This window comes from Hipposideros armiger, unplaced genomic scaffold, assembly GCF_001890085.2.
Source record: "Hipposideros armiger isolate ML-2016 unplaced genomic scaffold, ASM189008v1 scaffold_188, whole genome shotgun sequence".
Taxonomy (NCBI): domain Eukaryota; kingdom Metazoa; phylum Chordata; class Mammalia; order Chiroptera; family Hipposideridae; genus Hipposideros; species Hipposideros armiger.
In genome coordinates, this window is record NW_017731538.1 from 1,177,546 (window position 1) to 1,196,154 (window position 18,609).

Genomic DNA, 18,609 nt, shown 5'->3' on the forward strand with positions numbered 1-18,609 from the left:
GCCCAAATTTTAACATTCTGTTCTCTTTTCACTAGTGGTTTTTTTGGCTATATATATTAAGATGTATTTGCTTATAGTAGAACTCACACTCATAGCTACAAATACTTTTAGAGCTAGAAGGGCTTTAGAGAATAGAGTGCAACTCTTTATTTTGTAGAAAGATAGAATGTGTTAAATGACTTGCCCAAGATAATACAACCCACTAATGTCAGATAGAGACTGGTCTTGGCAGGTTTGCCTTTTCCTGACAGAGAGCAAGTTGGTGTGTTAGAAGCAATTGATTTGCTCTTCTGCTTTGGAACTTTTGTTTTCATTCAGGTACCTCCTAGAATGCTGGCTAACAAGAGAGTCAAAACTTAACTTTAACAACAACAACAAAAAAGACCATGTTCTGAAGCTGTGTGACCTAAATAGCAAAGCTGGTGACTTTTCTCCTTTCCTCATTTCTACTCATTTCCACTTGGACCTGAACTTTCAATTCCTGAGTCACTCCACCCAAGTGTGCACAAATGTGCTCTGTATTTGGGCGGGCAGAATCACCCCTGTCATCAGCATTTCATAAACACAAAACTCTCAGGTCTGAGAGAGGCCTCATGACGTACTTTTGGAATAGAGCCAAGCCCACAGCTCTTTTGTAGTTTTTCCTCAATTTGCATCAGCCGGGCAGGCAGGAAGTCTGGGCTGCCATTTTCCCAGCTCCCAGCCTGGTCCCTGGAGAAGCTGTAAGGTTTGTTCCTTGTTGGAGAAGGCACCTATGATTACACCTATGCCACTAATTCAATTTCAGAAATCAACCTTGAGGGTGTTGATAACCTGTCATTAGGGATTAAGTGGCTTGGGGGCTGGAGTCCAAAGTGACATGGTCCAAAGAGAAACCAACCAGTTTGAATTGATGTCAAGGTACTCTTGATAGAGTAGGGAGTAAATGTGACAGAAGCCATGTTTTCTGTTCATTATACATGGATTACCCTCTGAGGGGGTGACAGGGCAGGTGGCAGGTGAAACCACAGGACCAGCTAAGAGTAGACTGACTGGTGCTAAGACCTATATGTGTCAGGCTCAGTTTGGCTTTAGGGCATTTGTACACACCCAGTCCATCATAAAATTCCAGACTTCAAGATTTGTCTTTTTTCCAGCATCTCAGTATCTGAAATGTTTTAGATCTTTTTTAGAAAGTTACCAGAGAAAGCTAGCTTTAGGCTAGAGCATTCAGCAGATTAGCAAATGGAGTGTCAGCTCAAAGAAAGCCATCTGACCAGAGGTGGCGAAAGCCTCATTCTAGTCATCCGTGGCCGTTCCTTTGGGGACCAGTCATCCTTCAGCCTTCCAGGGCCCTCATGGTGGCATTCAGTGACAGCACATTACCTTACAGATGCTCATAATGACCGTGTGCATCCCCAAAGAGCTGTTCCAGGAGGCTCATATTTCTTCAGTTGAGATCTAGAGAAATGTGTAAAAATGTTGTAAAAATGTATGAAGTGTTAGGCTTTTTTTCAAGGGTTAATAGAAACTTTTTGAAAATTCACACGGTGTTCCGGGCAGTTATGGGGCAAAGTGTTGTCTAAGCCATTTGGGGAGCACTGAATCGATCTTTCTTAGAAGCCCCTAGTAGTTGTGTTCTAGGCTTTGATTTTTTTTGTTTTCTTGTTCCCCTTTTGGCCTTGCCTTTGGCACTTCAGCATGTTTATTCATCACCTTTGGGTGAACCTGTAAACACTGAAGCCACCTCTGTGCTGGTACTCAGTGTCTTACCTGAAGCTCCCCTTGACTTTTACTCCCTGTCTGAACACTGAATGGCAGTCGTGGAGGGCACTCTTGTTAAAATCTTGATGTCACCATTTTGTTCCTGCTTTGATGGAGTCTGGGCCAGGTAGATTTACACACTTTCTACTAGCAGCCAGGAACCTTGACATGTTTACCAAGTAGGAAGCCCTGCCTGCATCATGAGGGCCTGTCCCCCACCAGGGGTCTGACCATTTCTCCATCTGCCCTGGGGAAACCACAGAACCTGCTCTAAGGAGTTGGGAGTCGTCTTTTATTGTTGCCGGTATTGGTAATTGCCCTTCTAGATATCTGGGTCATACATTCCTCCTAAAATGTGAAAAAACAAAAACAAAAAACAACCCACACTCCTACGCATTTTATTATACCCCAGATTGTGTGTTTGTATACATATATATATTTTTAACTGAAGAAGAAAAATAACCCTGCCTTTGTACGCAATCCTTTTAACAAATTGTTTATTGTTGTATCCAGGTGACAAGCATGGTAAGTATTTTCACCAAATTGAGTATTCTGTATTTTAGCTGTGCTTGGCAGACTTTTTGGCTAGCTTTGTGTTATCAGCCTTGGCTTTTCTAGAAAAGATCCATTTAAGTAAAGGAGAAACCACTTACCTGGTAGCATCCTCTGTGTCCTCAGCTACAAAAAGAACCCGTGTAGCCTTAGACCCATGGCGGGGATACCCAAGAGCGCATGCGCCCCGCCAGCATGCTGCTTGGCCGGACATCGCCCCCACCCGCCCCTCTGCTTCTAAGCCCCGCCCCCAGGTGTCTGCCAGGGCTTCCAGGCCTTGCATGACTCCAGCAGCTCCTGGGACTGTGCCCCTTGACAGCGCACATAGCCAGGGCCTCCCCACACTCTGGATGACCCTGCCCCAGATCCACAACTGCGCCTCTTCTCCCCCCATCACCTCCCTGCCCCCCCATGTATATGCTTAAAAGCAGGGCCTTTTTTTTCCCCTTGAGTGTGTTAAGTAATTGGAGAATGCTCCCTTTGGAAGCTGGAAAAATAAATACAATTGTCTGCTCTTCTCAGAGGCTTCCCATTCTGTTGGAAAATGGATTAACAAAATTTTTTAAGAAAACTTACCACTGGGTGTTCTCAGTGAATTTTCAGAGTTACTGTAGGTTGAGTGTGTTTTAGCCTTCTGGCTGTGTTTATTTATTCGTGCATGTTTGCTTTTCCAGCCTCTTTTGTGGCTCTGTATTTTAGTCCATGTGCTCGTGGCTGTGCCTGTGTAAGCTGCCTGGTAGCCATGCGTTATGTATTAAGTTTGTATGTCACTGTCACCTTCAAGGATCAGACTGCAAAGGATAAGGCACTTCAGCATATGGCTGCCATGTCGTCAGCCCAGATCGTCTCGGCCACTGCCATTCACAACAAGCTGGGGCTGCCTGGGATTCCACGCCCCACCTTCCCAGGGGCGCCGGGGGTGAGTCACAGGCCAAATCCAATGATGGCCCCTAGGGCCATGGGGTCTCCGTCGGCCAGCATGACGCTGTCCGCCTGGCACTTGTGATTGGGTCAGGTGTAAGAGAGGGAAAAGACCATTTCGTGGTGAACTGATGCTGGGTGCAAAAAAGGTGAAAGAAAGGAAGGGAAGGAGGCAGAGAGAGAGAGAGAGAGAGGGAGAGAGAGAGAGTGTGTGTGTGAGAGAGGAAGAAGGGATCCTTAGTCCTTGAAGATATGGAATTAAGTATCACTTTTCCAGTGCCCTTCTAGGTTGTGATCTATCTCTTCTGCTGTATTTTTTTTCTGGCCCTTGATATCTGTTCCTGTGTCCTCAGGATCACTTTATGGCAACTAGCCCTTAAAGAGACAAAGTATTCTATTAACATTTTTGTTTTGTACTTACCAAGGGCTGAGAAGCTTAACATTATGATCTCATTTAATCCTCATAATAATCTTAAATGCCTCTTATTGTAATTGCCATTTTGCAGATGAGAAAACTGAGGTCACTAAGTAACAAAACAAGTTTTTGGGTAACTTGGTCATAAGCCTATGGCTAATGACATAAGGACTTAAACCCAGGGCTCTGTGACTACCTTTACACAGTGCTACCTCCCCAGCCGGGGTTGGCAGGCACCGAAAGCCTCAGGAAATCTCGCAGCAAAGGAGTGTCTACACTGCTGCTGGGCGCTCCCGGCCACTTGTTCTGAGCTTTGTCCTTTCCCTGGCTGGGCCCTCAGTGCTGTGAGCCATAGAGGCAGAATATTACACACGGAGCATTTCAAAATGGAGGGGGGAAGAGGAGGATGGGAGGGTGCATGAATAGAGCAGTCAGATGAAATATTTGTGAACCCTCTGCAGTGTACCCAGATCTCTGCCAGGTGTCAGGAGAACACAGACACTGCTGCTGGGTTGCTGTCCTTGGGGATTATCTGGAAGAGGAGCTAGAGGGAGCCCTGGGCTGCCAGACAAAGGACCTAGGTTCCAATGTTTCGCACATCAGTGACCACATCTGCATTTCGGGAGGGTCAGCTTGCACCTGGTAGATGATCTGAACCTGCTCTTTAGCAGAAGTTGCAATGTATAGACGTCCTGAACTGTGCTTTCACATGAACTCATAATCCTGAAGCCTCTTGCATTTTGCTTTCCAGTTCTGGCCGGGAATGATACAAACAGGGCAGCCAGGATCCTCACAAGAGTAAGTCTGAGGTGGGACTGGTGCTGACAACAGGGGCTGGTCACCGTCCACTCTGGGAGGCATTTTTCTGGGACCAGGCTGCCTCAGGGCTTGTAGGGGAAAGGAGATTTAGCCTGAGATCACCGAAGTCATCCCCCATTGTTATTTACTGAGGCCAATAGCAGGAAAGAGACTGCTCAGATCCAGGGGACATGTAAACACCTCACTCCCACCTTACGTTTAATGGTCATCCAGCTGGAAATAGGAAGCGAGTCCCTGTCCCCTCATGGCTTTGAAGGGCAGAGCCTGGGCTCTTCTGAGAAGTGCCTGCCCGAGATGGAGGGCAGTGGATGTGATCCTATAGCTCATCCTGTTCTGGCTTTCCCTGTGGTGGGCGGCTAATAGAAAATCCTGCTGATGCTTTGAGGGCCGGGGAAGCAAACTCAGTAAACCGGAAGATAAAGGCAGTCAGGGGATAAAAGCAGAATGGAAAGTCTGCCCCTATATTCTCAAAAGAACTTGAGCTGTTTGGCCTAGAGAAGAGCCTGAGTATGTGCCAAACCTTGCCTGGAAATGGCAACTACTGACCTTAGTCTCTGCAGGGACAAGAGAGTTTAAGAGGTAGATGTCTAGCTTGTCCCACGGAACTGGCATGAGGCTGGTGGTTTGGTCCTCAGCACCCTGCTGGCCCCCCTCAATTGGAAACAGTAACTGTCTCTGTCTTGGTGGAGCTCAGCCTGGGCTGTGCTCCCACCTGCAGGCAGGGTACCTCACAGTGGGGAGGACTCCAGGTTGGGTCCCTAGCTCTGAGAGGCCAAGGCCAGGCCTGGGGAGTAGCCAATGCTACAGTCACTGTTTCTAACTCTCTCAATTCTTCTGTCCCCAGTGTCAAGCCCTTCGTGCAGCAGGCCTACCCCATTCAGCCAGCCGTCACAGCCCCCATTCCAGGTGAGTCTCTGTGGGGCTCCCTCTCATGTTGTTCCACAGCCACAGGTCCCTCCTTGCCCCCATCTTCTTTAAGGCAGGGTTAGCCTGGAGCTCAGGAAGGTCACAGGTGTGTCCCCTCCCAGGTCCCTGATTCCTCCCAGTCACCGGCTGAGAGCTCTTTGGATGGGTTTCTAAGGAAGCAGGAAGCTGATCACTTTCACTCAGTGCCCTATGTCATCCTTGGAAGGGGAAGTTGCTGTGGTTCCTTCTTCATCGTTAACAGGCTGAATTGGGCAGTCCAAGTTCTGAGGGCAGATAGGGTTGTATTCACCCTTTCTTGGATAAATAGGTCTCAATTCCTACTACCCTTTCTTTAAAGGACAGCTTACATGGAATCCCAAACTAGAGATCATGAATTTGTCCAGCCCTCCCCACCACACACACGTGCACATAGAATTTACTTAGTGGCGCTGCTCCCCATTGCAGGGCACCCGAACTAAAAATGCTCTCTGCTCCAATACCGTGGAGTGTTCTGGGAGAATGTTCTATAGTGCTGGTGACTTCAATCTTAAGAAAGGAGTTGGACAAACACAAGAACTGTCCAGCATGTGCTGGGCTCACAGGAGATCTTTACAAGCATTCACTTCTACTCTTCAGTCACTCTCGCCTTGATCCCCAGCTAAGCCCCTTTGTCCAGGATTAGGTGTCCTCATGCCACAGCCCATAACCTGAGCTGAAGTTGGCTTTGGAAGGAGCCACATGCATTGTGCTTCTCTGGGCCACTGCCTCTGGGATCCTTGGCCAGAATTCCCCCGTTGCCTAACTTAGTTGCACCCCTAGATGCTGGTGGAGCAGAATGCTGGCCTGTCCTCCTGGGTCATCCATTTTGTAGGGCCCTACCCCAGTCCTAGCCTGAGGCTCGAGGGAAGGCGAGTGGCCAGCACTAAAGGTGACGATTGGTCTTTCAGGTTTTGAGCCTGCGTCAGCCCCAGCTCCCTCAGTCCCTGCCTGGCAGGGCCGCTCCATTGGCACAACCAAACTTCGCCTGGTGGAATTCTCCGCTTTCCTCGAACAGCAGCGAGACCCAGACTCGGTGAGTGTCCTCAGAGAGGTGTGCCTTGAATCCAGAATTTGCTTCCATCCCCGTTCACCTTCGCTCTCCTTTTCTCTGCCCTTGTGCCTGACAATTATCCTGTGTGAACACAGACCTGGGGAGGAATAGCCAAGCAGCCTTTCCATTAAGTGAAAAGGTATTTCCATTGGCAAGTCTGTAGAACTTCAGAGCTGAATGGTTATAGATGCTCTGGCCCTGAACCTCCAGGAAATTCTGGAGCTGAAGGGAAGGGTCTTACTAGGCTCTTGCATTGGGTAAAAGTTAACATTTATGGAGTCTTGCCATATGGCTGGTACTGGCAAAGCTATTTATATATACAATCACATTTGATCCTCACTGAAACCTTATAAGGGCAGGTGCTGGCTGATAGATGAGGAAACAGAGAGGTTAAGTAATGTCCCTAAAGTCACACGTTAATATCTGATGGATTAGAGATTCAAACTCATGTCTTTAAAACTCACGCCTAAACATTTAGCCCTTATTCTATATTGCCTTTCCAAGTCTGTGTTTTCTCAAGATAGCAAGTCGTTATCTTTTTAAGGAGAAGTAGCAAGATGGTACTTTAACCGTTTGACGTAGAATGCGGTGCCCTATAATATCACAGATGCCAGTAAGGTTGGCGCCTGGACGCTGTGTGTTGTCTCCCCCTCCCCATCGAGTGCCCATCGTCCCCTTGTTTCTCAGCCAGGCCCAGCTTTCCTTATACATATGTGAGCCTCCCCTCCTTCCCCACCCAGCAAGCTCAGGACCCTTCCCTCACGCCCACTCTTTGGCTGTGAGTATGAGCACTGCATCTGTGTGTGGGTGAGCCCAAGGCAAAAATTGAAGAAATCGTGAGTTTGTCTTTGGGATCTTCCCCAACTCCTTCCCGTATTGCCTCTCATCTGCCCGGCTAATCTCCAGGGCCACCCAGAGCACAGAGACGCCGTGCTCTCCACTCTCTTATCAGGAGAAAGTGTCATGAATGAGTTCACCAGCTGCTGTAAATAACTCAGATACTGAGCCATGGCAGGTGAGCTCTCCGGGGAGTGTTCGTACGTGAGCTCGACGGAAAGCCTGTGTTGATAGGATGGGGGAAACGCCATAGGCAGAGGGGCCTCCACCAGCCATCCCCACAGTGGAGACTCAGGGGAACCCAGTGTAGCCCACTGACACTTCTGTCTATGAATTGTGAACTCGGGGAGCTGGTAGAAAAATAGAGCCTGCTCCAAAACAAAGGGAAAAAAATGTAGAAAGCGAGGTAAAGTAGGTCATTGGGTCCATCAAAGCATGTATAGGAAAATGAGGTTATTGAAAACAGGGAATTTCGTAAAAACATTGAGGAAAAGTAAAATAATAATGCTTTTACCTCCAAAAAAGAAAGAAAACAGGAAGAGAAGGGCAACTGGATCACTCTTCTCAAGTGGCTGAGTGGTTTTATAGGAAGGGTGGTGATGATGGCTTAAATCCCTATCTGTTGGGGCACTGAAATAAATAAGATTACTTCTTGATTCTAGGCTGCTGCTCCTTTCTGAGAAGTGTAGGTGATTCTTTGGCTGAAGGCTTTGCTTTGGCCTAGATGATGCTTCTGCTTTTCATAACTTGTTTGTTTGATACCTCATGGCCTACACACTACTTTGTCATTGGTCATTTCATTCTATTCTCATAGTGCCATGAGGTAGATTCTGTTTTCCCCATTTTACAGGCGAGGAAACTGAGGCCCAGACACATTAAATGGCTCACTCAAGATATTTAGCCAATAAGCAGAGGGACCAGGAGCCCAAATATCCTGTTTCAATACGTTCTTTTACACTACTGCAAACCACCACCAACTATCAAGGTCTCTCAACCCATGTATTCAGTCTGCATATCTCTTGTGTGAACAAATCTCTCTTTGCTTGTTACTATTTTATTTTTTGCTAGGAATAGAATTCCAAGGCACTGGGAAACAAAATTTGCAAGATGGTTGTTTCCCTGGTTAAAAGACTGGAATATTTTATCACAGTAAAAAATAAATAAATAAATAAATAAATAAATAAATTTAATTTTAAAGCTCATGGCAGCCCCTTCATTGGGCCTGTCCTCCTCAGTTATGGACCTATAGGGCCTAGAATGCCCAGTTCCTTCTGTTGTTGTTAGTGTTGTTGGGCTTCACACTGTGAACACTGATAGACTCACTCAGTCCATTCTATAATCATTTACGAGCCCCTGCACGTGCATGGCGCCATACCCAGGAGCAGCTGCGGTCTCCGCCCTTATGGAGTGTGTCATCTCCTGAGGAGACACACTTGAAGCAGTAATCACACCGGAGGTCATTGCGAAGTGTGGTGACTTCTAGGAAGGAAGAATATTGGATGCTGGGATGCACAGGGAACAGACAGGCTTCTTTAAGGAGTAACCCTTACTTTGAGAGGTGGAGGATTAGGGCCGGCCGAGTGGCTCAGTTGGTTAAGAGCTCACTCAAGAGTTTGAGCTCTGAGCAACAGCGGTTCGAGTCCAGCCCGAGCTGAGCAGCCGCTGAGCTGCCAACAGGTAGCAGGATGGATCAGCTTAAAAAAAAAAAAAAAAAAAAGTGAGAGGTGGAGGATTGCTATGGCCATGAGAAGAAGGAGGGAGAATATTTCAGAGGTTGATGACTCGGGGGTATGAAAGCAGTAAGTGAAGGCTGATAGATAGTTTTAAAGGCAGAGCCCACCATTTCCTTAGCATAGAGTCCAGAGATAAGGTTTCATGTGCGTTCAGGATTACACATGATAGTCAGAATGGCCTTTTCCTGATGAATGAAAAGGCTTGGCTCAATAGATTGGACTCCAACACATGACTTCAACGGTCCTGAAATAAATGCAAGGCCTCGAGGGGGTCAGAACCCTTGGGCCTCTTAAAAGAGTAATTATATGTTAGGGGACACGAGTTGGGGCTGAGAGAAATTAGAATCCATTCGACAAATGCTTTTTAAACACTACATGCCAGCCACTATTTCAGGTGTTAGGGATTCAACAGCAAAGGAAACTAAATCCTTATTTTCATGAGCCTCCATCATACTAGAGAAGATGAACAATAACCACCCAAACAAGTACACACACACACACAGAATGTGAGATAATACTAAGCACTTATGTGAAATAATGATCCTTCTTCATAATTGAAAATTACATGCCCTTTAGATTTAAAAAGTATAATTTCAGAAAATAATATTTTATATATATATATATATATCGATGTTTCTAGCTTTAAATTATGTGTATCAGATAATGCCAACCAAAGCTGTACCACTGTTGTGAAATTATTTTACTAAATTGTAACATCAGTCTCACTTGTTAAGGTCACTTATAATATTCCTGTGTTACAAATACTTATTTTGCAATAATATGCAAGTGAGTTTAATATATACAAATGAATTCATGGCAGATTATGAATAGCACATGTATTTGATTTTAGTGGAAATGTGAGGGCCTGAACTTATGGTACTTGTGCTAGAGGAAGCGGCAGACTTTTGGTTTAAAAATAATAAATAAATAAATAAATAAGGTGATTGATGAATTGAAATGAGGGAGAATTCATGAAATTATTTAAAGCATTTTGACAAGGTCTCAAGCACCAGTTTCTCAAATTATATAATATGGGCTGTATTTTGCAAACACAGTGTGCTATTACAATGAAGGTGTAATGGTACTTCAAGACCAAAGGTCACACTGAAAAATTTGTAGCATGTGAATGGTTTCTTTGGCTCTAAGAATTTTCGTGGCTTCTCAGACTTTAATTTTACTATGTTTCTGTTCTAATGATAGGAAAACTTAAAGTCACCTAAAATACATTAATCTGGCATGTTTAAACAAATGTGGATATACTATACTTAAAATTTAACACCAAACATTAGCATGTTAATTTGATACGGAAGCCAACAAAGTGACACATAATTCAGGGTCCCTAAACAGATTCACCTTTGTGTTCGGATTCACTAGATCTTGATCTACATACAAGTATGCACACACATTTCCCCCTACTTCTTCGTAATGGCTTAGGTTCACGGGAATCATGGGGTTATAGATAGTGCTGGCAAAAATGAAACAAATTAATGAGCTGGGTGCAGTGCTGACTGTTTTTCATTACTGATTTCTTTTATCCCCATCACAGCCCTATAAGGCACGTAATTCTATTCTGTTCTATAGTAGAAGTTTGAAGAGATTGATGTCTTGCAGCTAATCAGTGGCTGTGGCCAGGGTTTGAACCCTCCAGTGTACTATCTCCCAACAGGAGATAAGGCACAAAGCACACTTGGATAGCAACAAAGCTCAGAGGAGAACCTAGTTTGCCTAGTCCTCAGTCCAGGGTGACCTCCCTTAGTTACCACCGTTCTGGAAATTCTCTCTTAAGTTTACCACACAGGTCATCATTGCCACCACTAAAGACTTCATGATTCTGCTACCCTTGGCACTAGTAGTGCCAGCAGTAGTGATAAGCAACACTATATATTATCTTATTTAATCCTGTGACATAGCCTGCCCAGTGTTAGGCAGCCAGCCGCCGTTGGAAATAGGATTCAGATCCAGGTCTGCTGATTCCACATCCTGAGATGCTAACCAAAGATGGTGGTCCATTTGTACCCAGTGAATAGCCTGTTCTGTAGTCTGTAGCTGGCTGTCATCTATATTATAAGGAGCTAAAGGCAGAATACTCTGGGGGATGCGCGCCCCCTGCTGGCTCTGCACCATGTATCAGCCAGATGGCCACATTTCCCCAAGTCTGTGGTTGTTTATATTGGTGGAGAACCAGCGAGTCAGTCCCTCTCTGTTACCTTTGGCTCCACTAAAAGCTAAGAGAAAAACAACAGAGGGTGAAGAAAGGAAGATCTAAAAAACTAGGACTGTTTTAGAAGTGGTTAGTCGTGCTTGAAAACACACTTTCTGCATGATTTCAGTGTTGCAAATCAAAGGACTTCAAGTGTTAAGTGTAAGATCCTCCACCCGTGGTGGGCTATTTAAAAGTGCTTTGCCTCTAATCAGGGCCCGGTTCCTGGAGACTGAATTAGGCAGCTGCTGCTTTAGACAGATGACAACCTGGTCTAGGGGAGCCGTAAGCTGAATCCTGTGCGCGTGTGGGGCGTGGTTTTCCTGATAAAGCCCAGCGGAATTCCTCTACCCCACCCTGGGACATGGCAGGTTCCTCCAGCTTCCCCCCACCCCACCCCACCCCCGACACACACACACACACAGCTCAGCCACATCCTGCCCCAGAGCTGGCCAACCCCTGCCTGTTCAGACTTCCCAGGCACAAGGTTGTGTGTTTAATGCCTGTCGTGCTCTGGATACCAGAACAAGCAGGACTGTGCGCAGGAAGAGAGTGTGTGAGGGTTGAGTTAGGCAGGACTTACACAGCCAGAGAAGGGAGAGCTGGGGATGGAGACGGAGGGACATGTCTCTTTAGATTTTGAAAAAGCACTGTCTTGCTGAAGAAGAAAAATTCTAGTGTGGTACAGGAGCAAAGTCGAACAAGAAAGGCACCCCCCCCAACAAACACCTTTATATAGTACAGCAACAGTGATGACCACTAGCACTTACTGAGCTGTGTTATAAGCATGGTGTGCCAAGCATTTTGACACAGGTACTGTTCTTATGGCCAGTCTATCAATGAAGGAACGGAGGCTCCAAAACACGAAGGTACATTATCAAGACCCACAGCCAGGAAGTGGCTGTGCCAAGGTTTGGCTCCACTCTGAATTCTTAACCCACTACCCAGTTCACTGTAGTTTTGAAGAAACGAAAATATTGCTCAAACATAAAAGCAGCCACCTCCCAAAGTCTGAGCTCCCCAATCACAGGCTGGATGTGCAAGGCCCTTCACACTGGGGAGAACATTGGGCTGGGTTTTCTCTGAGCTCCTTTTCCAACCTGTGGTTCTGTGGGTCTTCTCTGGGTTTCGGGCAAAGTGCACAGGAAGCAAGGGGTGCTCCCACCTGGACCTTAGAACCTCTCTCCTCATGCCCTTGTGACAACATGTTCATTCTCATGGAACGAGGAGGCTGATATCTGAATTCTTACCAGTGATGTGAGATTTGGGGCAAATGACTTCATGGTCTAGCCTTCAGTCGGAACAGTGGGCATATTAGGACTAGTCTCACCATATTACTGTGACAGTTACAGTTAGCAACGTCCCTCAGCCTCTTATGTACTCCACAAATGTTTTTGAGCCAGAATGTCTTGTGGAAATGTAGCAGGAAATACAGCCAGACAGATGGAAGGGATTTGGTTTGGGAGGTTCTGCTCACCAGGTGGTTTGGACGCTATTGAAACTCAGGTGGGAGCCAGAATCATTTTTTAAATTATTATTATTTTTTGAGTAGGTAGTAAATTCATAAGTGGTCAAAAGTCTGAAAAGAATGCAGGGAGACTTCCCTTCCTTCTAATTCCTATCCCACCCCAAATAAGGAACCACTATTACACGTTTCTTGTGAATCTTTCCAGAGATCGTAATATTGTACATACACAGCATAATACGAACATATATTCTCCCACCTTCACCCCCTTTTTAAAGAGAAGAGGTGATCTGATGTGTGTTTCAGCAAGATGATTACTGCTGCAGGTTAGAGAGTGGGCTGGTGGTCGGTGAACGTTACTGGTTCAGAAAATGGGTGACAGAGACCAAGCCAGGGCACGGTCAGTGGCTGAGGGGATAGAAAATAGGGAATGTCAGAGGGGAGAGATGTTATGTTGATGACAGTGAAAGGCGATGGGGAATAATTACTTGTGGAAGGAAGACAACAATGGAAATGACTGAGTTTTTGAGAGCGAGGATGATATACTTTGAAGAGTCATGGAATAGAGAAGGAATCATGATTGCCTTTGTGAGAATGCTATTTCTTTTTTGTCCTCAAAAGAATCCTGTTGAAATGGATGTTGGAAACAGAGAGGCTCAGAGAGTTTAAGTAACAGCCCAGCACCCAGCTCATAGATGGTGGGGTTCCATATTTGAACTTTGTATGAATCCAGAGCCCATGGTTTGAGGAATTTGGGGAAGGTAGCAACAATAACCAACATTTAGGGAGATCTTGTCATGGACCAAGTGCTTTCCCATGTATTAATCTCACAGAGAGTGACACTTCTGTGCCACCTGGGGGGTGGAGAGGACAGGGCTTGCTATCGTTTCACAAGGGGCAGCCAGTGAAGGAAGGTGATCAGCACATTTGGAGAAAGAGCAAAGTAAAGGCACTTGGTTTGGGTTACATGGGAGGAGAGAATTCCTGAAGGGTGCCCCGGCTTGGGTGATGGCAGGTTCTCAGCCAGGAGGCATGGAATTTCGCCGCATGGAATGCCCTGGTCTCTATTTCTAATTGGCTGGAACAGTGGAACCTCCTGTGTATGTGGGAGTAAGTAAGTCATCAGTCTTCACAGCCTGAAAGAGCCCAAGCTCCCCACTCTAGGGGAGCCTGCACTGAAGTTCTGCAGATACATCCTGCAGATAACCTTGTTGTTTTCCATAAAGGCCATTGGTCAGATGTGGGCCCAAGGATGACCTAATCTTTATAGCTTCTTTCAAAGGCCTAAATTCACAGATCAGCTAAAATTCTTTTGTTAGACCACAAATCCTGACTTTGGTTTGGAAAATGTGACCAGTGCAGCTCTAAGAAAATGTGACATTCATGAGGCCCATGGCAGAAACAAGGGTGGATGGCTTGCATGGGGAATAGATTGGAGAAATAAGGAAATAAGATCAGAAGCAAGGTTCAAGTTCCACATTGCCAGGAGAGTCCTTGCCTGTATCTCCGACTGGATGGGGAAGGGCAAGGTTTCTCTGGAGACGTTTCCAAGCCCTGCAGTGGCTGCTGAGGTGGTCGCCACATCTTAGGGTGGGGTCCTATATTTGTGGGAAATGACTGCTTGAGCACATCTGGTTTCTGGTCCTCTACCCCAGTTCATGGCTTGTGTGTGGATCTCATTAGTAGTAAGCCTGCACACCAGCATCTGTGCAGTTCCCTATGGCTCATACAGAACTGGCATGTTTACCGTTTCATTTGACCTTCACATTGAACCCTAGAGATGAGCAGACCAGGTGTCATCCCTATGTTCAGAGGAGGAAGCCAAGACCTACATAGCTAAGCAACTTGCCTCAGGCCATACAAGCTCAAAACCTGCAGAGCCTGGATTTTAACCCGTGTGTTGTTAATGTTTGCATCCCATGCTTAGAGTAAATGGTCAGAAAGCACACTTGCCCTCCTGGTTCTCCGAGGCAGGCTACAGCTGGTCTGATGGTTGGCTGTATCCAGGGTTTCTGCTTCTTCCAGGGTTTTCTCATATATTTTACCCAGTGTGGCCTTCCAGTAGGACACGGGAGATAAGTGCCTTCCAGTGATGGAGGCGACGGCTCACTGTGGTATGGTGTGGCGTTCCCCCTCTGTCCTGTGTGATTGCCAAGCTGTCCTGTCAGCTTATACATGCACCTCTCACAATAGCAGTGAGTGGTTTATTCTCGGTGTCTGAGCTGCTCTGGACACTCACCCTCTTTCTTCATTACCACTTGGGGATGAGGCAATTGAAAGCATCTGGAAATCTGGGCTTTATAGACATTTCACAGAGGCCCCGGCCAGGCTCCATCTGCTCTCCTTGGCAGGTCAGCCCCACACCCTCCTGCCTTCGTGGTTGCTGTCCCGGCACTCACAGTGGGCTCTTCCTTACAGCTGCAGTTCTGTGGGGAAGTTGCACGTCTTTCTAACAGCAGCCCCTCTGTGGAGATGATGGTGGAGTTGGGAGGTGGGGGCGAGGGCGATGTGTCCTGGTGTGAGATCAGGGAAGGAAAGACTCACTTGATCCTAGTTTCTTGTTTTCAGTGATGTTTCTTTTGGAAAGAGCACAGGGAAGAGATGAAGCAGCACCGAGGCCAAACAGCCAGCACAGGGCTGGTGTCTCTGAGCAGTTAGCTGGGCGCTGAGCCTACCGGAGCAGGAGCCCAGGCAAGCCCTTCGCATCTCCCCAAGGGCTGAATATGCAGGTCACGTTCCTTAGCTTGACCCCACAGTCACTTGCTGCCCTACAGGTACCAGGGGTCATCATGGGCTGCCCGGGCTGCCTTGGGGGTGTCTGCACCCAGAGTCCCGGCAGGAGCATGACAGGAAGCACATGTAGGTGATTTGTCCTTGTTGTGTTCTAACTTGTACATTATCAACCCTTGACATGAGTTATTTGTCTTGGTTTCTTTAAATTCCTAAGTGGATTATAATTTTTCTCTTGGTATTACATGACAGCAGTCATTTTTCAAGATTTTAACTACGTTCTTCAAATACTTGGAATTTTTGGAATAAATTTAGGAAAAGACCGCCATCTTCAGGTCAGACAGTGTAGAGCAGCGCTGAGGCGTGCTCAAGGGTGCTGCCTGATGCCAAAGAACTGGCAGATTTATAGGGGTTTTCCTTCCTTTTGCACAAAAAAGCAAGCTGACTTGTCAGAGGTCTCTGGAGGAGAAGGTATTGGCAGTCTTTTCGGGAGAGAGAGAGAGGAGAGAGAGAGACAGAGAGAGACAGAGAGAAAGGAAGAAGAAAATAAACCCCCAGTGGGAGTTGTGTTATCCTGGTTTGTCTCATCTGTGGTGATGGCCCCTCCCAGGCTGCCCCAGCCCCACTTGCGAGGACAGCCTTTGCCTGCTTCAGAGAGCAGACTCTAATGAGCCTAAGGGAAGTGCGGGGCCAGACCACTCCAGGCCCCGCGTGCACATCACCCCCACCTCAGCCACCCTATATCACAGTAGCTAATGGCAGTGTCGGAGCAGTAGGAATCACCTTGATGTTTCTGAAACTTTCCTCTCTTGTTTTCTGCTTTAAATTTTAGTATTTCCATTTTGTAGCTGTCAGAGAAACAGCCTTAATTTCAAATGATCTTATCTGAAGAAAAGAAACGTTATTTTGGGAAATACTAATAGTGATAATAATAAACTACGTGCTCCGCACAGCGTTAATGTATTTCCCATGCATTATCTCATTTAATCCTCGTGACACTCATTATTATCCCTGCATTATGGATATGGGAGCTGCAGCAGAGAGGGCTGGAATCGCCCATCCTACACGACTCAGGTAGGCAGCGGTGCCAGCACCAGACTTCACACCAGACCTATCTGACTCCTGAGTCTTAATGGCTCAGCCCCCCTCCTTCAACAGCAGACAGAAGGAAAGCCAGGGACTAGGAGAGAAAGTGACCTCTTGAACAGCTTTGGTGTGGAGGGAAGTCCTTTGTGAAACCCCCAGGGGAGTTAAATAACCCTTCGTAAGTAACTTTGTTGAGTTTTTAGGATTACGTTCACTTTTGTCCCTGTTTACAACTGCTATGAAGAAGAACTAGAGGTATTATTGCAATAAAAAGAGAAAATGAGCATTTCCCCAAGTCAAAATAGAAATCAGCATATTAAGATTATGGCAGGTGCTGTTGCGCTGCGGGGTGTTTTGATCCAGGTAGGATTTTGCCGATGGAACATTGGTCTTTTTGGTGAACCCTGCAGGCACACAGAGGTCCTGGCTTCTGCTGAGTTGTCCTGAAGACTTGAGCTGCAGGAAGGCTCTGTGATCTGACTAAGTCCAGGGAACGTGTAGTCAACCTCGATAAACATCCTGAAGCACGACTCTTAATATTTTTGTTTCCCTTTATAGATCTTCCCCTTCCTCAAAAAACTCCATGTTGTTTCATGACAGGTTTTGATTGGCTGTCTATTTAATTTAATAAAGTAATACACCTGCTTTATGTGCAATCTAAATTGAGTCGCATTCATGGCCTATAAGGAAAAGCAGCTGGCCGCTGCCCATGCCTCCCCACCTCCTAGTCCTACTTCTTAGGGACCAGCTGCATTACAGCCCTTTCAGCCATTTCCAAATAACCTGCTTCTAGATCACTATCCATCAATTTTAGACTTTTTTTTTTTTACTTCTTACTATGGAAAATCAGGACACATGTAACACGTGTTACTTGTAACCCTGCCAATGTGTTTATATCACAATTTTTGGTTGAACATTCAGTGTGTATATTGCAAACCTCTGTAAATTTTGCACACAGTGTGGTTAATGTGTGATCTATTAGAACAATTTCTTTTTTTTTTTTAGAACGATTTCTTGATTGTACTCATTGTTTTTTCTAGGGTTTGTAATCGCCTCTTATTTTATTTGTTCAGTTTTTACATTATACAAATTCATCCTCAAGATTTCTAACAGAATTCTCAAACTCTTCTCCAGATGGTCACATAGGTCAGGGAATCTCTCAGGTTTCTGTTGGTGACATCCCTCCAGGAGCCCTCCAGCTCCTCATCCACTGCACACTGGATGCTGTCCAGGTCAGCGGCCGAGCAGTCGGCCAGTGTGTTCCTCTTATCTCTCTCCTTGGTTAGGGCCCCAGCTCCCTCTTTTTTTATTTACTCTGTCTTCAATAGGAACACATCCTCCTGTGGATACCTGAGAATAGCTACAAGGAAGGTCAGTTTTCTGAAACCTTACACATCTCATGGGTGATGGATAACCTGGTTTTCATCAGGGTTGTTGCCTTCGAGTTGTGTAACTTGATTCACATTTTCAAGGTGAGTTCCACAGATGTTCTCCTTGCTCATGAGTAACAACACTGCAGGTGGTGTGATGCTGGAGAGCAAAGTCATCCATGTGTAAAAGCAGGTAAATGCTGATTTAAGTCATGTGATATGCAGGAGTGAGGATTTTGACTGTCTTTAATCCCAGTCTCCCCTATAGGATTCTTTGAGAACATGTATTTTTATATAGGCAAACAAATGTTTCTGACTATAGAGTCGGTAAGCTAGCTCCATACAGTTGCTCTGTAGGTCTATGAAGAGAGGGGTTTTGTACTATTAGCTCATGGATTCCCTGTACATAGCACAGTGCCAGGTGGATGATAGGTGTGCTGGTTTGTTCTACTGACATCCATAAAAGAAATAAGCACACAGAGTACCGTCTTGTTGTTTTCATCCATATGTTGACAATCAACGTATCTGCTAGGTGCCTTTGTAATTGTACAAGCCATTGTTCACCTCTATTTTGGATATTGAGGGAATTGTCTTGGGCTTCAGTATGTATGCATGACTCATTGACATTCACCCTATTTCTGCTGATATGTTACCCCAAATATTTGGGGGTTTGTTTTGTTTTTGATTTGCAAATATTTGTTTTCTGCCTTATAGAACAGAATTACCCTTTTTTTGGTTTTGT

At 45.9% G+C, this 18,609-nt stretch overlaps 1 protein-coding gene across 10 annotated transcripts in view; it reads left to right on the top strand.

Annotated features, from left to right (window-relative positions):
• Positions 1-18,609, top strand: part of TEAD1 (TEA domain transcription factor 1) — a 255,672-nt gene that overhangs the window by 199,928 nt on the left and 37,135 nt on the right. For 6 of the 10 annotated variants that reach the window (XM_019652871.1, XM_019652872.1, XM_019652863.1 and 3 more), the window contains 5 exons: positions 2,257-2,268; positions 3,080-3,214; positions 4,383-4,429; positions 5,295-5,356; positions 6,304-6,428. In XM_019652871.1, the coding sequence (XP_019508416.1) occupies positions 2,257-2,268; positions 3,080-3,214; positions 4,383-4,429; positions 5,295-5,356; positions 6,304-6,428 (381 nt within the window). The remainder of the gene's footprint in view (positions 1-2,256; positions 2,269-3,079; positions 3,215-4,382; positions 4,430-5,294; positions 5,357-6,303; positions 6,429-18,609) is intronic. The other 4 variants (XM_019652873.1, XM_019652866.1, XM_019652870.1 and 1 more) reach the window with 1 other exon arrangement.